Genomic DNA, 23267 nt, shown 5'->3' with positions numbered 1-23267 from the left:
TGGTCAAAATATGGTCACTTGCTTTCAGTATTTCCCTGCAGCCACGTGTCGTTCATTGCCCTTTGGCCGTCCGACCGGTATCCATTCCGCATTCCGCGTCGAGAGGACACAAGACCATCACTCTTGCGTGCAGACATGAAGACCGTTCGCATGCTGCTCGCGCTGCTGGCCTCTGGGCTGCTGGCCGCCTCCATGGTGGAGGCCATCGTGGCCGGCGTGGACTTCGGCGGCGAGTTCTTCAAGATCGCGCTCGTCAAGCCAGGCACGCCCTTCGAGATCGTCACGAACGTGCACAGCAAGCGCAAGACCGAGACGATGGTGGCTTTTGACGGCGACGAGCGCCTCTACGGCGCGGACGCTGCTACCGTGGGCGTGCGCAGGCCGCAGACGGCCTACTCGCAGATCCGCAGGCTGCTGGGCACGACGCTGAGCGACCCGCAGGTCTCAGCGCTGCTGGACGAGGAGCATTTTCCGTACGATCTCGTGCAGAACGCGTCGCGCGGAGGGACTATCTCCCTCAAGCACGGGAAGGACCAGGCTTTCCAGGCAGAGGAGCTCGTGGCCATGGTGTTTGCCCACGCGAGACAGATCACAAACACGTTCGCGGAGGCGCCTGTGAAAGACTGGGTGCTCACAGTGCCCACGTTCTTCTCCCAGGCGCAGCGTCAGGCGCTGCTGGATGCGGCGGAGATCTCAGGCGTGCGCGTGCTCTCGCTGATTAACGAGAACACGGCCGCGGCACTGCAGCTGGCTGTGCACGCGAGTTACGACCCGGAGGACAAGCCCAAGAAGATTCTGTTCTATAACTTGGGATCCACGTCGCTGCAGGTGAGTATCGCCGAATTTTCCAGTCAGGTGGTGCCGGACGGGTTCAAGAAGAACAAGACCATCTCGACGTTCGAGACGATCAGCAACGCCTGGGATGAGTCGCTCGGAGGCGCCAAGTTCGACTTGCGTCTTGCGGAATACTTGGCTACCGAGTTCAGTGAGAAGATCGGAGAGGATATCCGCAAGGTGGCCCGCCCGATGGCAAAGATTCGTGCACAGGCCAAAAAGACCAAGACGGTGCTGTCTGCCAACGAGGAGATCCCCGTGGTCATGCAGAGTCTGTACAACGACATTGACTTTTTCACGTCCATGACGCGTTCCAAGCTCGAGGAGCTCTCGGCTGACCTGTTCGAGCGTACTATCAAGCCTGTGGAGGTGGCTCTGGAGAAGGCTGGCCTGACGGTCGCTGACATTGATGAAATCGAGCTGATTGGTGGCGGCGTGCGTATGCCTAGGATCCAGCAGCAGCTCTCGGAGTTTTTCGAAGGCAAGGACTTGAGCGTGCACCTGAACGGTGACGAAGCTATGGCTCTTGGTGCCGCGTTCCGTGCCGCCAACCTGAGCAACTCGTTCCGTGTTCGCCAGGTGGGCATGACTGACATCGCGTCGTACCCGGTTGGCGTGCGTCTTGTGGATTTGTCTGCTTCCGAGCCCAAGGATAACGACAACAACGACGACGAGGTGGAGACGAAGCAGTGGATGAAGCGTGCGGCGCTCTTCTCAGAGTCGCACCGTCTCGGTCTGCGCAAGTCAGTGTCTTTCTCGCACTCGAACGATGTGTCTTGCACATTCCGCTACGACAAGCCGTCGATGCTGCCCGCCGGCGTGAGCGTGCAGATTGGCAAGTTCAACATTACTGGTGTCGAGAAGTTTGTCGCCCGCATGGCGGACAAGAACCTTGGCGAGCCTAAGGTCACTCTTTCATTCGAGCTGGACAGCAACGGTATTGCTCAGATTGCCAAGGCTGAGGCTACGCTGGAAGAGGAGGTCGAAGTCGAGGTGGAAGTGAAAAAGGAGAAGAAGAGCAAGAAGTCTAAGAAGGAAGACGGCAGTGCTGACAGCAGCAAGGCTGGCGACGAGGAGGTCGAGGAGGAAGAAAAGCCCGTGAAGGAGACCAGAAAGGAGATGCAGACGAAGACGCACCGCGAGAAGCTGACAGTGGTGCGTGCATACGAGACGCACGAACCCGAAGAGGGCATGAGTGTGCTGCCTATGAGTGAAACGATCAAGAAGGATTCGATGCGCATGCTGACCGAGATGGAAAAGGCCGACAACAAGCGCAGTGCTAACTTGGAGGCCAAGAACAGTCTCGAGACCTTCATTTACAAGGCGCATGACGCTCTGTCCGCTCAGGAAAGCCAGATTAAGCAGGTGACAGTGCCGGAGCAGGTCGAATCTCTCCAGTCAAAGCTGGAGGAGACTGAGGAGTGGCTGTACGAGGACGGCGAAAAGGTGGATGCTGCTGAGTACAAGAAGAAGATGGACACACTGGACTCAGACCTCAGTGCCATCCTCTTCCGCGTGGCGGAGATGAAGGAACTGCCTATCGCTATCAACACTGCCCAGGAGTACGCCTTTAGCACGCGCGAGCTCATGAACGAATGGAGCACGAGCAAGCCGCAGGTGACGGAAGAGGAGCGCAGTGACGTCGCTGAGAAGCTCGACGAGCTGGAGGCGTGGTTGACAGAGTCGGCGGAGTCGCAAAAGGCCGCGCCCAAACACGAGAAGCCCGTGGTTGCATCTACGGATGTTGCCAAGAAGGTTCAGGGTGTCAAGAAGTTCGTCGCCATCCTCGCGAAGCGACCGAAGCCGCAGCCGGAGAAGACCGACAAGAACGACACCGAGAAGGACGGATCCAATACCGAGGAAGAGACCTCTAAGGAAGCCGACAGCGAGAAGGCCGAGGCCGAGAAGGAGACTGAAGAGGAGGAGAAGCCTGTCGACGAGAAGGACGAATTGTAGAAAAAACACACGCAGTCGCAAGGACTTATCAAACTAAAGAAACGTATGCCTTGCACCCCTTACGCTATGAACGCGTCGTTCTGTACGATAGCATCACTTGTCTTGTCCTGCGCTAGGTAGCCGCTCTTGGGGATCGGTGTGAAGCCATCAACGAAGCGCACGTACAGCGCCACCACATCCGTCGGGTCCAGCTGCAGCCACGCCACGAACGGCGCCGACTTGACCACGTCCTCGAGCTCCTCGAAGCTTTCCACCTTGCGATATCGTCGTAGCAAGACGCCTTTACCCTGCGGTTTACACTGCACAAACTCATCTCCTTCGCCGCTCTGCGCCGGGCACCGATAGTAGCGATTCACTCGTTGTCGGTCCACTTTGCCGTGCATGGACGTCATTTTGTAGAAAACATCTTCCCGCTTCGGGTGGAACCTCGTGTCTCGCACCAACTCGCTATAGAGCGAGTAGAGCGCAAAGCGACCTGCGTTCGGGATGAAGTTGACGTTGTCATCGTTGGCAATCGGCCGCGTGAACGTGTCGACAAACTGCGCAATGACAGTAGCAAATCGTTGTGGCGGCGAAGATGGGTGTCTGACAACGGTAATAGCCATAGTTGGAGGTGTACCAGCCTCCTCCGCCTCAGTCACGGGGGATGCTGTACTGCTAGTGCTGCCTGCTTCGAGTCTCCTTCGCTTGGACGCTGGCGTCACTGGTCTCGGCGTTATCAATGGCGACGTCACCTCTGACGTGACCAGTGTATTCATATCGGGCGACACGTCCACAGACGTGCCCACTTCGACTTCTTCGTCCTCTTCGTGCAGTGCCAGCGTGTAGTGCTGACCGTTGGGCATCGTGGAGGACACGGGTACCACGTCTCCGTCCACGTCGCTAAGCAGGAACTGAGCATCTCGAGGCAGACGCAGCTGCATGCGGATAGCCTTCTCCACCTGTGCGTCCGACGTGCCCTCGTACCAGCAGATCCGACGAGCGGCACCGCCGCTGGCCGCGACGTACACGTTGAGCTTCATCTTTTTTCTCGAAATAAGTGTCGCGACATAATTAAACAGAATACGGAATTTTGTCCAAGATGTTGAAGACAATAATTTACTGAACACGGCTGCACTACAATTCGCACTCCATCGCCTTCAGGTACGCCGCCCAGGACTGTCCGTTCTTATGCCTGTTGGAGCGTGTGGACGTGGCCTCCTCCACGTCGCACATGTCCAGGTTGAGGCGGGAGGTGCGGCGCGACATGACCCACGCGTCCTCCTCGGACTGGCGCGCCAGCAGCGGGGGCCCGTACCGGTAGCTGCTCGGACGAGACTTTAGCAGCTTCTGTCGCTGCTTGGCGATTTTCACGAGCGAGCTGACCAACTCAGTCGTGCGCGGGCTGTCGATGGTCGGTGCGTCGATGAAGTCGAACGGCGAGTCCACGAGGGACGACGGAGACTGCAACATCGGCAGCGCTCCGAGAACTGGAACCAATGCGAGCGGGGAGCTCGGCATACGCGGACGCTTCTCCTCCGGCTCGGACGTTGGAGACACACGTGGTCGACCTCTCTTGGAGCTGCCGTTGGTGTCGGGAATGTGTGGCCTCCACGCGCCTGATATGGTATCGATACGACCGTCTGAGAGACTGATCTTTCGCGTTCGTGTGGAGCTGAGACGTCTGGCTGCACTGCTGGTCCTTCGGCGTCGCTGGCCTGCTGGAACGGGTCGAAATACGGTCACTATCGGGCGATCCGGCTTGACCTGCTCAACTGTCACGTTTTGGATCCCGCTAGCAGTAGATTTGGAAGTGATACTGCTGCGACGCAAGGGAGCGATACCGCTTGGTCGCATCACACCTGATGCAGGCACTGATGGCTTTCGGCGTTGAAGGCGAGTGCCTACTGGGCGCGATGGTGGGATCACCACAGCGCTGGCTTGTCGCCTACGACCAACTCCATACCCCGCAGCGATGTCAGCTGGAATAGGCTTGAGTGCCGACTCCTCTGCGATCTCGACTTTTGGAGGTGCGATGGCTGCGGATGCTGTTGCTGCTGTAGGAGAAGTGGGGGTCTTTGCTATCCTTTTCCACGCTGAGTCTTGCTCGACTCGCTGCTGCTGCTGCAGAAGTTGTTGCTGTTCTTCGACAACATCCGCGTCAAAAAAAGACCCAGAGTTCGAGGCAGCCTTGGATGATGCTACCGTGCGAGCGTGGGTGGACCTGTTAAGCTTCATATCGCCCTTGTTCTTGCCTTGACACTCCATTGCCGTGCGGAGAGCCTCCGTCCATTGCAGATACTCCTTGGCATCTCTCGCGCGGCAAGTGAGGGTCCGGCGCCGTCCAGCCGCCCGAACACTGCCGTAGAAGATGCTGAACTCGAATCGGGTGCTCAGCAAGCCATCTTCGCCCCAAACGAACTCAACCGGATCGCGAGGGTCGTCTAACTCGATTCGTTCTCGGCGTGCATGGCCCATTAGCGACCGGTGACAACATACCAGCGAGTAGTGGTGCGTCTTGTTAGGCCGAGCCATCGTGGTTAGCTTCTCGATGTCATCATCTTCTCCCGACTCGTCCGAGTCATCTTCACAGTCGTCGAAGTGCGACTCGTCCTCGCTTAAGCTGGTAGTGGTGGTGACCATCAGCTGCAGTGCCGCTGACTTCCAGAGTAGCTTGCACGTGCGCACACGAAGACTTCCAGCGCATACCATTGCTTTGCGCACCACTCTTCTGCTCTCCCGACTGGTCGTCGATGCCTTGCTGCTATGAAGCCGATGCAAATATTTGCTGCTGGAAATCGGCCCCGATGCAACGCTTCGAATCGCGCTATTCAGCCCGCTAGGACCAACAGAAGCAAATCGACTCGTCGATCGTACCCGGAAGTCGGGCAACGGCATCGTGCGGTTCTCTCTGTCGTCAAGGTGGCGAATTCGGTAATAACCGCCGAGAACGGCCAGTCGTGGTAGCAGTTAGCGCAGAGACCACTTGCAGTTTTGAGGCCGACATTACCTGCACCTTCCCACAGGAGTTGGGGCACGCAACGAGGTATGATCTCCGATCTTCCAGCGCTAAACGCAGTCTTGAATTTGGTGAAAAACAGCCTTGGCCACACGCTTCAATGTGTCGAGTTCAGTCGAGCTGAAGGAGTAACGTAACGCGCGCTAACATTCTTGAGGCACAAGCGGCGCCCAAAGGTCTTCGTTGGACGGAATTGCGGTGAAGCTGAGGTCGTGGAGCGCGCTTGATGTTACACATTCGACGGCGGAAGTAATCTGTTGTCTCTGTGGATGCTTTGCCGCCAACTCATGAGCCGATATCAGGACTCACGCTTGCAGCTGAAGTGTCCAGCGAATATTCATGGCAAAGTGCTTTGCCTGTCCTGGCACGAGCAGGTAGAGACTTAGCCTGCAGTACTATCTGACTCAGTAGTAAGTTCAGCAGAGTGATTGCCTCCGAGACTCGACTGAAGCCTAAAGTGGCCCTCGTGCATGCCCTAGGCATACAAAACACACTTTGATCAACCGATGATAGTCGTAGGCCTACCGACAGATTCGCCCCCGAGGCGGCCCCCTGGTCATCTTCAAGAACAAGCAATAGTCAGGAACAGCACATTTGCATCGAAATGGATGGCCGCTCAGAGAGCTCAGCTTTTCCACGAAAGCACTTGTCTCCATTTCAAACGTTCAATTACGCACTCGTCCAATCGGTTGTAGATAAATGGATGGCGCGCGCTTACTCGATCTATTAGATCCACTTCTTGTAGAACTTGAAGTACGAAATGGTCCCGGTAGCGATGGTCGACACGACACCCCACCAGATCATGTACCCGTGCTCGTACTGCAGCTCAGGCATGTTCACGAAATTCATACCATAGAGGCCAGTGAGGAACTGCGCCGGAAGGAACACGGTGGCCACGAGTGTCAGCGTGTAGCTCACTTCACTCTGCTGGGCATGTCGGGCGTTGTGAAAGTCGTCTACTAGGCTGCGGCAGCGGTCCAGGAGGCGATCGCAAGTCTCATCGACGACCGTCACGTGGTCCTGAACGTCACGAAAATACCTCAGTGTCTCGCCCTCAAAGTCGTCAGATTCCATGAGCTGCGTGGTCATTTCGCGCAGTGGTTTGCACAACAGCTTGAGCCCCTTGATTTCCTTCGAGCACTTCGCGAGGCGGTCGACGTCAAAGTTTCGTGGGTCGTGACGGAGGAGGCGAGACAGCATCGCTACCTTGGCCCCAAACGTGTGTGCAATAGGCGATAGTTCGTCTACACACACGTCCACGATCGAATAAACCAGGAACGCAGTGCCGCTCTGCCGAACCTTCGAGTACGAGGTGTCTAGCCGCTGCTTCAGTGTCGGCCACAAGGTACTCGGCGATTCCTGAACACTGATGACGACATTGTCCATGATATACAGACTGAGCTGTTCAGGCGGTGCCATGATGCGCCCCATGGCGAGTTCATCAAGCCTGCTTTCCAGCTCCGCCTTCCCCATGCTCTCAAAAGGCGACACGCCGTTGTCTCGGACATACAACGACGCGCGATACATGCTCTGGTACTCCAGCGCTTTTTTCAAATCACGGGCGTGAACCGTTTGAAGGACCAGAGACGAGTGTTCATCGTAGTGCTCGTATTTGGGCCGCTCGAGATCCGCATCCAGCGTGTCCTCCACCGCAAGCGGATGCAGACGGTAGCGCACAGCCAACCGCCGCATCATCAGCGGGTCCGTTCCTTCCGCGTTGATCCACCGGACACTGGCCCAATTCGGACGTCTCGAGTACATGAACTTCTCCACTCCTTCGATCGGGTATGCGCTTCGGATCCGGTCGGGCGAGTACTCGATCGAGCCCAAGCTCGCCACGGGCGCAACTCCGCCGTACATCTTGGCGTACTCCCGACTCAGCGCCCTCACGAACTCGGGACTGAAGAGCTGCGCCAGTTTAATCTCCTGGATAGCGTACAGAAACTCCTCGTACGTGATGCCGCCGCTCTTGTCGTCGTCCACTTGTCCGATGAAGGCCTTGAATTGCTCCTCGTCCTCGCAGGAGATGCCCATGGCCTGCAGCCCCCGTCGGAAGCCGTCGTACGACACCATCCCGGCCCCTGTCACCGCAGCAAAACTTGAAAATTAGTGTCGAAACTAGCAGGAAAGCACTGCAAACCGTCTCACCATTAGGCTGGAAGAGTGAGAAGAGCTTGGTGAGCTTGGCGTTTGTGAGGTCGTAGTGTGGGTCCATGAGGTCCAATTGGTTCGTCTCCTCCGCGACGCCCGCGCCTTCTGACCAGTCCAAAGGGTGCGAGTCTCGCGCGCGGGATACGAGGCTCAGCAGGTTCATGCCGTGCAGCGTCGGCAGCTCAGGGTTCGGCTTCTCGGGCGTCAACGAGGTGAGCGAGCGACATGTTCCGAAGGCTGCAAAGGGGCGAGTGGAGAGCGATCGTTGCGTCCGCACGGGGAGGGGGGAGAGCGAATGGAAAGAGGACAAGGAGTGATGAAAGAGGCGCGCGGAGACAGCGGGGGAGCGCACGCACGCGCGGCGGAGCAGCAGCATCAACCCAGTATCTTCAATGACAATAATGACTTTTTCAGACTAGCAGATACGCACAATTTGTCAGCGTGAACCAAAGCCGTCGATGGAGCCACATTTTGCTGCTCATTTTTCCTAGCACTTTGGTGCGGTGTAGACTGTTGGTGCTCTGCAGCAACTCGTGTCGGCAAATTCGAGATCGCTACCAGGCGGGCACGAGCGCGGCAGTACGCTCTCCGGAAGAGAGCTTCGTGTTGATGGACACGTACAACACAGTCTCCTTTGGTAAACATTTATACCTCGCTAAAAACTTGTGCCCTTCCGTGTGTGGAAGTGTAAATGGAGAGGCGCTGTAGAAAGGTAGCGCGAGGCTCTCCGTGGCCACCGCTGAGATCGCCAGACGTACCCATGAGGTCGACCGCTGACAATCCCGATGCCAGTGGCAATGCCTAGAGTGGATGATAACCACTGCCCCCTATCGCTATGCCACCAAGCTACGGCCGACTCGAGTGTAGCCGGCATGCAGCTATAATAGGACAGTGCTCGGTGTCATTGCCGCCCAGTCATGCTTCCTCTTGAATTTCCTCTTGAAGAGCATCGACGTGTCGCGCAACATAGCAACTTCAACATCTTGCGTTGCTCGATTAGAAAGATTTTGTAGACGCACAGTTCGGCGCTCGAGGAACGCTAGTTGCTGGCGCCGGCGTCCGTTGTTCAGCATTGCAGCCTCGATTGTCTAGCAGTTCTTGGTTGCCTGGAGCGCAGTCTGGCTGCGATCTCGTCTTGTTGTGCGCTGATCGAATACTCGGTGTTCGGCAGGTTGTATTTTAGGCAAGCTCGGTTAAACGGAGTTACACCGACCGCGCTTGGAGTCCCCAACGGGACCAAAGACGGTCGCTCTTGCTTATTGAACGAGTGTGCTGCTGTGTGTGTGTAAAGCCGGAATGTGAGTCCAGGTATTCCTTTACCTGGGGGAACTGGGTAAGCAAGGCAGAGTCTGAGCTCCAGCTGTACTTGGTTTCGCTTTCGGATTGAGCAATGGAGGAGGCTGGGTTCTGGTGCTTCTTTTCATTTCATGAAACGCAGCTCCACTCGGGGGTTGAACAAGTCGTAGCGTTTAGCCAGACCCAAGGAGAGAGTGCTCGCCGTCGACAGACATCTCTTCTTGAGGCAAAACGGTAACGAAGGTGGCCTCCAAGTCGTCCGCCTTCGAATTGGTGACAAAAGCTTCGGACGACTCGGTCTTGAACTCTCTGGTGCCGCCGTATCGCTGGGCTAGTTTGGTAGGCGAGAGGTGGAGGCGAGAGCGAGTTGCTTGGTGCCTAGCAGCTGCTAGTAGACTGCTAGCTGAACCAGCAGTTTACCAGACGAGGCATGAAAACAGCAGACGAAGATCGTTGACGGATCCAAGCAAGAGTTTCGGTCGTTGGCTCTGGTCTGCTTTCCTTCAGTTTGATGCTGCTCGGGGTTTGCCAGCCAGCCGCGAGCACGAGCAAAAGCTCAGGCACGACCTTGGTCACAAAGCCTGCTATGACTTCGAAAGGAAAGACAGCGGCAGCGAATGCGAGAGAAGCATCAACTCGAGCGTTGGTGTCAGCTCGCACAGCTCATTCCGTTGGTAATACCAGCTTGGTATTGAATATCGAGGCAGGCATCAATCCAGCGCGCTCTATGCTGGTAATACTTTTGTGGGGGTTTGGCGCTGGTCGTTGTGGCCTGGAAGGAGACCTGCCTGTTGGCAGGCCTCCACTGTGGTGAGAGATTTCTACCGGACAGCAGCTTGCTGTACTGCTACTGCAGGGAGAGATGGGTGCATTTTTGCCAAAGCAGGCGCTGTATGAATAGGTCTGCGAGCAACCAAGCCAGATGCGACTCGGGCTCAGCCCAACGGCAGGTGATGCAGGCGAATGGTTCCGAAGGGTTTGCCGCGAACCTCAGCAAGCGTTTGTCTTCGTCACCTGCCACCAAGTCTTAGCCGGTTACTCGCGTCACATGCTGCTACATGTATATATATCCACTCGAGTTGCCGCATCAGCCTGTCGACAGTTTCAGTGCGCGGCGCAGCTCGTGCGAAACCCTTTTGTGATGGCCGTGATTGACAGCGTCGCTGTTGAAGTCCTTGCCGATGCACAGCTAGCTATGAGTACTGTGTCAATCCTTATACTGTATCACCATTATTGCGCGCACTGCGTGCTACTTACAACTTTATATACGACTCCGTCCGTCGTGTTCCTAACGCACTATGACTCCATCTAGTTGGGTACATGTCTACACTGCCGTGGGCTCCATCTCCAGGAGCTCCACCAGCCCCTCCGCTGTGGGTCTTCGCTCTGGGCCCACATTCAGCAGCTTGTCCAGCAGCGCGACCGTGGGGCGTGAGATCACGTCCGAGAGCCCCCATGAGTCGACGACCTTGGCCACGCCCAGCTCGCAGAAGGCGCAGAAGGCCTTGTTGCCTCTGGACGCGTTGGACGTGAGCGGCGAGCCCGTGAGCATGATGAAGAGCATGATGCCGAGCGACCACATGTCGGCAGCCAGCGCGTCGTACGGCTGCTGGTCCACGACCTCGGGCGCCATGTAGTAGGCCTTGCCCACGGCCTCGCCTTTGCCTCGCTGCGGCGCGTCCGTGCTGAGCCCAAAGTCTCCGATTTTGCACACGCCGCGGCAGTAGAAGACGTTCTCGAGCGACAGGTCGCGGTGCGCGATGCCATGCGCGTGCAGGAAGCGCAGGCCGCGCGCACACTGGCGGAAGAGCTGCAGCGCGTCCAACTCGGACAGGCGGTTCTTGGGCGCGCGCTCCAGCAGGTCCCACAGGTCGCCGCCCGGGCAGAAGTCCATGATGACGCACCACGTGTCCTGGCCCTGCAGGAACTCGCCGCGGAAGCGCACCACGTTGGCGTGCGGCGGCAGCGCCATGAGGCGCGACACCACGCGGTGCTCGCTCCAGGGGTTGTCCATGTTGGGGTTGCGGCGCAGGGCCGCCACGGCGCGCGCGAGCGAGACCTGTTTGATGGCCACGAGCTCGTCGCCGTCCTCGTAGAGCGCCACGGGTCCGTACAGCGCGTCGCTGAGCGGGCGGCGCAGGCGGAAGCGGTCGGCGAAGAGCATCGTCGTGGCGTGAGGGGAGTTGAGTTGAGTGGCTTGCGTCTGCGACGGCCGATTCGGTTGTGGGCGTTCGTGGCCGCGGCGCGCAACTTCTCGCGGCGGGTTTTTAACTGGGCAGACGGCGCGCGTCCCTAATAACGGCGCAGGAATTGCTATTGCACGCGCCGGAAGGAAATGGCGCGGCAGACGCGCCGGCGCTGCGGCAACGTTGGCTGCTTCGGCAACTTAAGGTCAGACTTCGCGTGATGACTCCAGCAATAGCCGCGCGCTTTTCGGCTGCAAACCTCAGCAAACTGCTCAGCAGTAGGACCAGTGAAGCTTGGTCTCCGGATCTGCCGCCGCCTGCTGCAGAGTGTTAATGCGCCTCATACTCGACGGCGGCGGCTGAAATTCCCGGGCCTGACCAAGCGGCGCACTTCACGGACGTGGGACAATGCTTACAATTCGACTCCGAAGCATTCCGAACGAATGGGAGACGGTGGACAGCCATGGACGTAAGCGCACTTACGAACGGGGCCGGCACTTGCTGAACCCGGGCCTGGAAGTATGGCTGGGACGTTAGTAACCGAGCAAGCCTTGATGGCGGCCAAAACTGAAGCTCGGCCCAGGGAACGCCTGCTGATTCTGCTGATTCTGCTGCAGCTCTATCCATGTCGTACGAGTCGCCGCCACACATCGTGCAGCCACACTACGTCGATTTGATTCTACGTTGGAAGCCCGAACGGCGAACTCGCTGTGCGCTGTCTCCGAGGCTGCCTTTTTGTCACCGGAAACGACTGCCCAGGGAGTCAGGGAGCTCGATCATGGTATCGACCCACGCTGCTGCAGTCCGCTGCTGGACGCGCTTCTAGCACTAACGCCCTTGCCTGAAGTATGCTAACACTGCGCCCGGCCGCCAAAGCGCACGCCCAGCGTTTGTTTGGCGACTGCAATCGAATTGAGACCCTGCTTGACATGATGAACAGCCAGTTTTTTTGCTTCAAGACCCTGATGAACGGCCTTTTTTTGCCACGCTTGATAGAGCTTCAACGACTGATTCCTTCGATCTTTTCTCAGCGTGTGGCATGGCTCGAACAATACCGGTAAGCGCCGCCTGCTTATGTTGCCCGATGCGATCGCTCAACAAAGCACGAGTCGCTACACTGTACAAAATTACGTGGTCTTTCTAGTCGAGCGACATACGATGCTTCAATTTGAAGCCCTTATGTTGCTCAACTTACCAAATCGTCTGGTTGAAAACGCCCAAGGATGTGCCACATGTACCAGCAGTGCTCGAATGGAAAGTGTGTGTACATTAGTAAAATGTCACGGGTCCATGCCATTGGGGCTGCAGGAGAGAGCGGGGTGTATTCAAGTTACCGACCTTGCGCTGACATTAGCTCTGTTTGCAGTGGTCGGTGTACCAGGCAGTGGTCAACGCAGGACCATGAAGCTTTTCCAGCTGTTAAAATAATGATTTGCAGAGGATTAGGACAGCGGAGGATAGTGCGAAGAGTAAAGTAAGAGAGGGTTCTTGAGGAGGAAGCCGGCCTGGAAGATGGCTTGTGTATTGGAGGGGAAGATGAGAAGTTGAGAAGTGAGGACTGGAAGCTCTCGGCGGTGATAATAACCCCTTATCTGTCGTACCTTGACTGGTCTATATTGCACGGGATACAAATCCCTAGTACTACTTGAGTACTTCAGTAGTACTATGACAAAGAGTACGTCGGAGATGCATACTTTAACACCAGCAAACTTGTCAGCACTATTCGTTGTAGAGCTTAAACAATCAAGTCGTCCTGACTGAAGAGATTTCAGAGCTGTTATCGCCCAAAGTGCAGACCTTCCGAGCATCCTTAGCCCCGCCATGATGCATGTATGCTGCCGAGGCAGAGTCTCATTCATTTTCAATTTGGCGCGGCACCGTCCAGAGGTGTCGTTCAAAGCGTTCAAAACTGCTCATCTATCAAGAAAGTCATGATCCGTCAGCGCTACCGCCTCAAGCACAAGATTGGCGACGCCCTCTACGGCGCCGTGTGCGCCTGCGAGGACACGCACAACAACAACGAGCTCGTGGCCATCAAACAGGTCTCGCTCGAGCTAGCCGCGGGACTGCTCGAGGCACACCCAAACGCCGACAACCCGTGGCAGGAGCGACGAGCCATCACCAAACTGCTGGCGCTGCCGCCACACCCACACATCGTGCACTTCCGGCAAGATTTCCTGCACAACGAGTCGTGGTTCGTCGTCATGGAACATTGCTCCGAGGGAGACCTCTGGGACCGAGTTCAGCGCTCGCCGAACGGCCGAGTGCCGGAGCAAGAAGCATTGCGTCTCTTTCGCGAGGTGACACTCGGCCTCCACTTCCTGCACACGAACGGCATCGCACACCGAGATGTGTCGCTGGAGAACGTGCTACTGCGTGGCGGCGTGTGTAAGATCTCGGACTTTGGCCTCGCAACCGACGCAGATCGCACGTGCTTCGAGGTGGTGGGCAAGGCGTACTACATGGCCCCCGAGGTGGTGGAGGGCCAACAATACTCACCCATGTGCGCCGATATGTGGTCTCTAGGTATTGCACTATTCATCATGCTCACGGGGTCGCCGCTGGTGCAATGCGCGTCCGAGAACGAAAACGACTTTGATGACTTCCTGCGGCTGGGTGTCCGCCGCGTTGTCGATGCGTGGAAGATGTCCTCGTTTATTTCTGAGGCGGTGTGCGTTCTCGTGTCGGCCCTACTAAAGCGTGACCCGAGTCGGCGCCTGAACACGTCTGAAGTACTCGCTCATCCATTGCTTCAGTAGCACTGCTGGGTTTTGAAAACTTTCAAATGAAAGGAATACCAGGATATAAGCTTTCCTGAAGATGTTCCTTTTCTCGCTGGCACTTTTGACTATTTTATCGAGGAGTCCTCTGGCTCGTGGGATTCATCGCATTTTATAGCATACAGTATACATGATCCTATCACCATTACAAATATTTCTGCTTGCAATGACCAACTACAGTCCGCAAACAGAGCTAATGTCAGCGCAAGGTCGGTAACTTGAATACACCCCGCTCTCTCCTGCAGCCCCAATGGCATGGACCCGTGACATTTTACTAATGTACACACACTTTCCATTCGAGCACTGCTGGTACATGTGGCACATCCTTGGGCGTTTTCAACCAGACGATTTGGTAAGTTGAGCAACATAAGGGCTTCAAATTGAAGCATCGTATGTCGCTCGACTAGAAAGACCACGTAATTTTGTACAGTGTAGCGACTCGTGCTATGTTGAGCGATCGCATCGGGCAACATAAGCAGGCGGCGCTTACCGGTATTGTTCGAGCCATGCCACACGCTGAGAAAAGATCGAAGGAATCAGTCGTTGAAGCTCTATCAAGCGTGGCAAAAAAAGGCCGTTCATCAGGGTCTTGAAGCAAAAAAACTGGCTGTTCATCATGTCAAGCAGGGTCTCAATTCGATTGCAGTCGCCAAACAAACGCTGGGCGTGCGCTTTGGCGGCCGGGCGCAGTGTTAGCATACTTCAGGCAAGGGCGTTAGTGCTAGAAGCGCGTCCAGCAGCGGACTGCAGCAGCGTGGGTCGATACCATGATCGAGCTCCCTGACTCCCTGGGCAGTCGTTTCCGGTGACAAAAAGGCAGCCTCGGAGACAGCGCACAGCGAGTTCGCCGTTCGGGCTTCCAACGTAGAATCAAATCGACGTAGTGTGGCTGCACGATGTGTGGCGGCGACTCGTACGACATGGATAGAGCTGCAGCAGAATCAGCAGAATCAGCAGGCGTTCCCTGGGCCGAGCTTCAGTTTTGGCCGCCATCAAGGCTTGCTCGGTTACTAACGTCCCAGCCATACTTCCAGGCCCGGGTTCAGCAAGTGCCGGCCCCGTTCGTAAGTGCGCTTACGTCCATGGCTGTCCACCGTCTCCCATTCGTTCGGAATGCTTCGGAGTCGAATTGTAAGCATTGTCCCACGTCCGTGAAGTGCGCCGCTTGGTCAGGCCCGGGAATTTCAGCCGCCGCCGTCGAGTATGAGGCGCATTAACACTCTGCAGCAGGCGGCGGCAGATCCGGAGACCAAGCTTCACTGGTCCTACTGCTGAGCAGTTTGCTGAGGTTTGCAGCCGAAAAGCGCGCGGCTATTGCTGGAGTCATCACGCGAAGTCTGACCTTAAGTTGCCGAAGCAGCCAACGTTGCCGCAGCGCCGGCGCGTCTGCCGCGCCATTTCCTTCCGGCGCGTGCAATAGCAATTCCTGCGCCGTTATTAGGGACGCGCGCCGTCTGCCCAGTTAAAAACCCGCCGCGAGAAGTTGCGCGCCGCGGCCACGAACGCCCACAACCGAATCGGCCGTCGCAGACGCAAGCCACTCAACTCAACTCCCCTCACGCCACGACGATGCTCTTCGCCGACCGCTTCCGCCTGCGCCGCCCGCTCAGCGACGCGCTGTACGGACCCGTGGCGCTCTACGAGGACGGCGACGAGCTCGTGGCCATCAAACAGGTCTCGCTCGCGCGCGCCGTGGCGGCCCTGCGCCGCAACCCCAACATGGACAACCCCTGGAGCGAGCACCGCGTGGTGTCGCGCCTCATGGCGCTGCCGCCGCACGCCAACGTGGTGCGCTTCCGCGGCGAGTTCCTGCAGGGCCAGGACACGTGGTGCGTCATCATGGACTTCTGCCCGGGCGGCGACCTGTGGGACCTGCTGGAGCGCGCGCCCAAGAACCGCCTGTCCGAGTTGGACGCGCTGCAGCTCTTCCGCCAGTGTGCGCGCGGCCTGCGCTTCCTGCACGCGCATGGCATCGCGCACCGCGACCTGTCGCTCGAGAACGTCTTCTACTGCCGCGGCGTGTGCAAAATCGGAGACTTTGGGCTCAGCACGGACGCGCCGCAGCGAGGCAAAGGCGAGGCCGTGGGCAAGGCCTACTACATGGCGCCCGAGGTCGTGGACCAGCAGCCGTACGACGCGCTGGCTGCCGACATGTGGTCGCTCGGCATCATGCTCTTCATCATGCTCACGGGCTCGCCGCTCACGTCCAACGCGTCCAGAGGCAACAAGGCCTTCTGCGCCTTCTGCGAGCTGGGCGTGGCCAAGGTCGTCGACTCATGGGGGCTCTCGGACGTGATCTCACGCCCCACGGTCGCGCTGCTGGACAAGCTGCTGAATGTGAGCCCAGAGCGAAGACCCACAGCGGAGGGGCTGGTGGAGCTCCTGGAGATGGAGCCCACGGCAGTGTAGACATGTACCCAACTAGATGGAGTCATAGTGCGTTAGGAACACGACGGACGGAGTCGTATATAAAGTTGTAAGTAGCACGCAGTGCGCGCAATAATGGTGATACAGTATAAGGATTGACACAGTACTCATAGCTAGCTGTGCATCGGCAAGGACTTCAACAGCGACGCTGTCAATCACGGCCATCACAAAAGGGTTTCGCACGAGCTGCGCCGCGCACTGAAACTGTCGACAGGCTGATGCGGCAACTCGAGTGGATATATATACATGTAGCAGCATGTGACGCGAGTAACCGGCTAAGACTTGGTGGCAGGTGACGAAGACAAACGCTTGCTGAGGTTCGCGGCAAACCCTTCGGAACCATTCGCCTGCATCACCTGCCGTTGGGCTGAGCCCGAGTCGCATCTGGCTTGGTTGCTCGCAGACCTATTCATACAGCGCCTGCTTTGGCAAAAATGCACCCATCTCTCCCTGCAGTAGCAGTACAGCAAGCTGCTGTCCGGTAGAAATCTCTCACCACAGTGGAGGCCTGCCAACAGGCAGGTCTCCTTCCAGGCCACAACGACCAGCGCCAAACCCCCACAAAAGTATTACCAGCATAGAGCGCGCTGGATTGATGCCTGCCTCGATATTCAATACCAAGCTGGTATTACCAACGGAATGAGCTGTGCGAGCTGACACCAACGCTCGAGTTGATGCTTCTCTCGCATTCGCTGCCGCTGTCTTTCCTTTCGAAGTCATAGCAGGCTTTGTGACCAAGGTCGTGCCTGAGCTTTTGCTCGTGCTCGCGGCTGGCTGGCAAACCCCGAGCAGCATCAAACTGAAGGAAAGCAGACCAGAGCCAACGACCGAAACTCTTGCTTGGATCCGTCAACGATCTTCGTCTGCTGTTTTCATGCCTCGTCTGGTAAACTGCTGGTTCAGCTAGCAGTCTACTAGCAGCTGCTAGGCACCAAGCAACTCGCTCTCGCCTCCACCTCTCGCCTACCAAACTAGCCCAGCGATACGGCGGCACCAGAGAGTTCAAGACCGAGTCGTCCGAAGCTTTTGTCACCAATTCGAAGGCGGACGACTTGGAGGCCACCTTCGTTACCGTTTTGCCTCAAGAAGAGATGTCTGTCGACGGCGAGCACTCTCTCCTTGGGTCTGGCTAAACGCTACGACTTGTTCAACCCCCGAGTGGAGCTGCGTTTCATGAAATGAAAAGAAGCACCAGAACCCAGCCTCCTCCATTGCTCAATCCGAAAGCGAAACCAAGTACAGCTGGAGCTCAGACTCTGCCTTGCTTACCCAGTTCCCCCAGGTAAAGGAATACCTGGACTCACATTCCGGCTTTACACACACACAGCAGCACACTCGTTCAATAAGCAAGAGCGACCGTCTTTGGTCCCGTTGGGGACTCCAAGCGCGGTCGGTGTAACTCCGTTTAACCGAGCTTGCCTAAAATACAACCTGCCGAACACCGAGTATTCGATCAGCGCACAACAAGACGAGATCGCAGCCAGACTGCGCTCCAGGCAACCAAGAACTGCTAGACAATCGAGGCTGCAATGCTGAACAACGGACGCCGGCGCCAGCAACTAGCGTTCCTCGAGCGCCGAACTGTGCGTCTACAAAATCTTTCTAATCGAGCAACGCAAGATGTTGAAGTTGCTATGTTGCGCGACACGTCGATGCTCTTCAAGAGGAAATTCAAGAGGAAGCATGACTGGGCGGCAATGACACCGAGCACTGTCCTATTATAGCTGCATGCCGGCTACACTCGAGTCGGCCGTAGCTTGGTGGCATAGCGATAGGGGGCAGTGGTTATCATCCACTCTAGGCATTGCCACTGGCATCGGGATTGTCAGCGGTCGGCCTCATGGGTACGTCTGGCGATCTCAGCGGTGGCCACGGAGAGCCTCACGCTCCATAAAGTGGAGCACAATCGAATGTCTACAGCGTCCCGCCATTTTACACAATCGCATGCTTTTGACGATTTACAAACGGTACTCTCCTTTGAGGACAGCACTAGACGTGTCCGCCAAGCTCTCTTTCAGGATAGAGACCAAGCCTGGTAGCGATCTGAACGTTGCCGACACGAGCTGCTTTAAAGCAGCAACAATCAAGTGGCCTTGCCTTCTCGCATGACTCACGGCGGCGTCACTAGAAATTTTATTCTCGAGGCGTCAAGTAAAACCCTCCCGCTGAACTTTGCTGGCGCAGTTTTTATCGCAGGCCCGTAGAATTGCGCTCTGCTCATTCTCCATTTGGCGCGGCACCGTCCAGAGGTGTCGTTCAAAGCGTTCAAAACTGCTCATCTATCAAGAAAGTCATGATCCGTCAGCGCTACCGCCTCAAGCACAAGATTGGCGACGCCCTCTACGGCGCCGTGTGCGCCTGCGAGGACACGCACAACAACAACGAGCTCGTGGCCATCAAACAGGTCTCGCTCGAGCTAGCCGCGGGACTGCTCGAGGCACACCCAAACGCCGACAACCCGTGGCAGGAGCGACGAGCCATCACCAAACTGCTGGCGCTGCCGCCACACCCACACATCGTGCACTTCCGGCAAGATTTCCTGCACAACGAGTCGTGGTTCGTCGTCATGGAACATTGCTCCGAGGGAGACCTCTGGGACCGAGTTCAGCGCTCGCCGAACGGCCGAGTGCCGGAGCAAGAAGCATTGCGTCTCTTTCGCGAGGTGACACTCGGCCTCCACTTCCTGCACACGAACGGCATCGCACACCGAGATGTGTCGCTGGAGAACGTGCTACTGCGTGGCGGCGTGTGTAAGATCTCGGACTTTGGCCTCGCAACCGACGCAGATCGCACGTGCTTCGAGGTGGTGGGCAAGGCGTACTACATGGCCCCCGAGGTGGTGGAGGGCCAACAATACTCACCCATGTGCGCCGACATGTGGTCTCTAGGTATTGCACTATTCATCATGCTCACGGGGTCGCCGCTGGTGCAATGCGCGTCCGAGAACGAAAACGACTTTGATGACTTCCTGCGGCTGGGTGTCCGCCGCGTTGTCGATGCGTGGAAGATGTCCTCGTTTATTTCCGAGGCGGTGTGCGTTCTCGTGTCGGCCCTACTCAAGCGTGACCCGAGCCAGCGCCTGACCACGTCTGAAGTGCTCTCTCATCCGCTACTACTGCACTGAAGCTAGTGTCAGGCCATGGTTCAGTTTGTGCAATAATTGTATCCTCTGCCATATCCGCTAATCTTAATTTTAATCGTATGTTGTCATTTGGCGTCTTGGTGCTGGGTTACCCGTGAGCCTGCAGGGGTCTCGGCGAGTCGCCACCAGGTCTGTGCGCAGCAGCTTGAGCCGTCGAGCAGATCTTCTCCATAGTGGGCGATGGAACAGATTAATGCGGAAAGTTTGCCGGAATACATCGATGCTCAGCTCACTTGTACCTGAAGCGACCAGTGCGGAAGGATGCGTTCCACCTGTGCGATCCGTATGTCGTGGCCGTTGCCGACGCATATCTGTGAGCAGCCTCGAAGGCGATGATATTAATAAGTGCCGCCGCTGTGATGGCCGCGGGTCCACGCGTCGGGGCCGCGTTACGGGTGAGGTCGATGAGGCGTGTGAACGAGTTCCGATATGCCCGGGTGGTGGCCTATTGCGCTCGCACTTGGTCGAACACTTTTACCAGGAGGACAACCAACCAGCACTATGGATACCTCTGTTAATCGAGTCTTAGTGGGCGGAGATGGTCGTGCACGGATGCGTCGTGCTTCACCGATCCAAACCCCTTGTCCACCGTTGACCCCACGCACTGCTGGAGTTTGTGCGTGGGTCCGCAACGACCCTAGACTTTCTACGAAGATACCGCAGAAGAACAAGCCCTCCTCAAACGAAGCCTACCGGCCACTTCGCCATCCCCGAGGTAGGACGCACGACTATAACCAGTCAACCACTGCGCGGCACTCATGGCAGCCCAAATCGTGATTCGCAGCCAGTTTGTGATCCAAGCGCAGCTTCACGCCACGCTGTTCGGCGACATCTGGATTTGCCGCGACCTGCAGAACGACAACCAACTCGTCGCGGTGAAACAAGTCCGCCTCGACCTCGCCAGACAAGCGCTCGCCCACGGCCTCGTGCTCGACAGCCCATGGGACGAACGCCGTACACTCGATACGCTTCTCATGCTGGGACCGCACGATAACGTGCTGCAAACCTACCAGCATTTCCAGCAGGACGATTCGTGGTTTGTGGTCATGGAGTACTGCGAAGGCGGCGACCTGTGGCAGACACTGGAGCGCCTACCACACAGCCGCCTGCCCGAGATCCAGGCTCTACCGCTCTTCTCGCAGATCGTTCGAGGCGTGCACCTGCTGCACGACAACGGCATCGCGCATCGGGACCTATCTCTCGAAAACGTGCTGCTGAGCCGTAATGGCGGCGCTGGTGGTCGTCCTTTTGGCACCGCCAAGATCTGCGACTTCGGGTTGAGCACCAACGCTGCTCGCGTCTGCCACGAGCGCGTGGGAAAGGCCTACTACATGGCGCCTGAAGTCGTCGCGGGGGTCCCCTACGATCCTTTGGCTGCCGACGTGTGGTCGCTTGGTATCATCTTGTTTGTGATGCTGACCGGTTCACCGCTCACGCCGCTCGCGTCAGAGGAGGAGAAAGAGTTTGTCGCGCTCATGAAATTCGGTGTCGGTCGGATTCTCGAGTCGTGGCGCATGGGCGGTCTTGTGTCCCTCGCGACGGTGCACCTGCTCGTTAGGATGCTAACGGTCAACCCTGCGACTCGTTTGACGGTGGGTGACGTGGCTGATCATCCGGCCTTGATGCCTTTCTAGGACGCTAGAACCGTTCATGTTGACTTACGAAAAGCAAGGGTTAGGTAAGTAATAAGAAAAGTATTGACTTGGGAAAACGTAAGTCCCGCATGGCGACGATTCACGGGCGCGCTCCTATTGGCTAATATTAGCTACAAACTGGCAGGAGCTGGCAGCACTAGAGTGCTCGTGTTACCGGTAGTCTGTGGTCTTTGGACAAGATCGTAAGCGGACGCTGTTATCCTCGTATATATTGTGTAGTGAACCTGTGCTGTCGTATCTGTGCGTGGTTTTGCCTTCGTGCAGTCCTTCGAGCGCAAGCTTTCTGGGAAAAGTTTGTCGCGACTGGTGTCGAGGGTAACTGCGTGTGCTGTTTTCCGGAGGTTGAAGCAACTCCAACACGCGCCTCAGAAAACTCTGCGTTCGCGGACGACAACTGAAGGAGGTGGTCCACTGGAAGTGGAAGAAGGCAGGAGGCTTGCTTGTTACTGTCCTTCTCGCCACGGTTACCTCTGGGACCCAACACCAGGTCGAGTACCTCATGCAGCTGATAGTTTTGAATTATCCACAGCTCATGCACCCGGGGGACCACTGCGGCACGATTAGATACCAGACCAAGGCCGAGGGACATGTGCCAGTCCGGAGGCAGCTTACTTCAGATCGACGGCTCATTCAGAGGTCACGGGAAGGACAGGAGCACCACGGGGCGGCGGAGATACACTCTCATACAGAGCTGGTCACGGCCATGCGCCAGGAGGTGGGTACCAAGGTGTTGATCAGCAATGTACATCCGCACCCAAGGCTGGCTCGGATGGTATGCCTCTGGGCGGACCGTCGGCAATGGAAGACATCGAGGAGGACGTACAAGTCTCTCATTGGGGCGGCGAACGTGACCAAAGGACGACAGCTTCGAGACGCACGCCAGGGGCGATGGAAGCTGCTGAACGATGAAGTGGTTAAAGGACTCGAGGCGCTGACGTGGACAAGAATCAGACGAGTGGTGGGGCTGAACCCTTGGGGAGAGCAGCTGCTCCTGAGGGTCAAACTAAACGCCGTCTCGGCCTACAACCCGGTCACGACGGGACTATACTGCCCACACGCCGGGTGTGCACGAGGTGGAAAGGTAGACCTGTACCATATTTTTTGGGAATGCCCAGCGGCGACGAAGCTGAGGCAGATACTGGTGACTAGATGGGAATCTGCAGGGCTGAAACAGGAGACGTATGAGAAGGCCATCTTTGGGCTGGAGCTCCCTATGTTACCACGAGGCTTAGTGACGGCAACGGGGGCGATCATAGCGGACCTGAATGATGAGCTGGGGGAGGCGATTGGTGCCACAGTGGAGAGGATGGTGGCCAACTGCTGGACTCTGGGGGCAGCACTGTACTTTCTGGCGGTGTGGAGGTGGAGGATTGCGCATTTTGACAATCATAACGATGTTTCAGAAGCGCACCACACCGCAAGCCTGACGACTAGGATCCGCAATGGTCATAGGGACGTGACAAGAGATTTCGAGGCCGCGATACCGCTGCCCATCAGTAACAAGATATGCGAGGCTATCTGTGCGGTGCTTGGGAACGAGTGGACCGGACAAGACGGCCGTTTGCCGCGACAGGGTCACTGCTTCCTAGTAGCGACAGCGGGGATCAAGGGCGACGATGCCACAAGATGCTGCAGCGGCACGCTAGTGGTGAAGGTGTACCCGGCTACGGGCGCATACGTCCTCCAGTACGCGAGTAGCGCCACGTATGGAGGCGGGCGAATGACGTCCTATCGAGCGGTCCGACTGGGGCTCTTACGCGGACTGCGCAGATGCCGCGCCTACAGGTGGGCGTCGATCCATGTCAGGGGGGACAACGCAGACGTCCTGCGACGGTTGACATC

The 23267-nt window shown here is 57.2% G+C and overlaps 6 protein-coding genes across 6 annotated transcripts; 2 read left to right on the top strand and 4 right to left on the bottom strand.

Annotated features, from left to right (window-relative positions):
* Nucleotides 1-135: 135 nt before the first annotated feature.
* KRP23_4408 (Heat shock 70 kDa protein 17) lies at nt 136-2790 on the top strand (the record flags this gene model as incomplete). The annotated part of the gene is made up of 1 exon (XM_067889363.1): nt 136-2790. The coding sequence occupies one exon, from the start codon at nt 136-138 to the stop codon at nt 2788-2790; it is 2655 nt and encodes an 884-aa protein (XP_067748529.1).
* Nucleotides 2791-2849: 59 nt separating this feature from the next.
* KRP23_4407 (uncharacterized protein) lies at nt 2850-3812 on the bottom strand (the record flags this gene model as incomplete). The annotated part of the gene is made up of 1 exon (XM_067889362.1): nt 2850-3812. One exon carries the CDS (start codon nt 3810-3812, stop codon nt 2850-2852), a length of 963 nt encoding a protein of 320 aa, XP_067748528.1.
* A 94-nt stretch (nt 3813-3906) lies between these two features.
* Nucleotides 3907-5481, bottom strand: KRP23_4406 (uncharacterized protein; the record flags this gene model as incomplete). The annotated part of the gene is made up of 1 exon (XM_067889361.1): nt 3907-5481. The coding sequence occupies one exon, from the start codon at nt 5479-5481 to the stop codon at nt 3907-3909; it is 1575 nt and encodes a 524-aa protein (XP_067748527.1).
* Nucleotides 5482-6514: 1033 nt separating this feature from the next.
* On the bottom strand, nt 6515-8315 carry KRP23_4405 (Cobalt/magnesium transport protein CorA; the record flags this gene model as incomplete). The annotated part of the gene is made up of 2 exons (XM_067889360.1): nt 6515-7869; nt 7937-8315. The coding sequence occupies 2 exons, from the start codon at nt 8313-8315 to the stop codon at nt 6515-6517; spliced, it is 1734 nt and encodes a 577-aa protein (XP_067748526.1).
* Nucleotides 8316-10559: 2244 nt separating this feature from the next.
* On the bottom strand, nt 10560-11399 carry KRP23_4404 (Serine/threonine-protein kinase Chk1; the record flags this gene model as incomplete). Its single annotated transcript, XM_067889359.1, has 1 exon — nt 10560-11399. The coding sequence occupies one exon, from the start codon at nt 11397-11399 to the stop codon at nt 10560-10562; it is 840 nt and encodes a 279-aa protein (XP_067748525.1).
* A 4371-nt stretch (nt 11400-15770) lies between these two features.
* KRP23_4403 (Serine/threonine-protein kinase Chk1) lies at nt 15771-16610 on the top strand (the record flags this gene model as incomplete). Its single annotated transcript, XM_067889358.1, has 1 exon — nt 15771-16610. One exon carries the CDS (start codon nt 15771-15773, stop codon nt 16608-16610), a length of 840 nt encoding a protein of 279 aa, XP_067748524.1.
* Between the last annotated feature and the right edge of the window lie 6657 nt (nt 16611-23267).

The sequence above is a fragment of the Phytophthora ramorum genome (assembly GCF_020800215.1).
Source record: "Phytophthora ramorum isolate Pr-102 chromosome Unknown Phyram_PR-102_s0003, whole genome shotgun sequence".
NCBI lineage: Eukaryota > Oomycota > Peronosporomycetes > Peronosporales > Peronosporaceae > Phytophthora > Phytophthora ramorum.
Note: the sequence above shows the minus strand (reverse complement) of the source record. Positions and strands in the feature narration are given on the sequence as shown.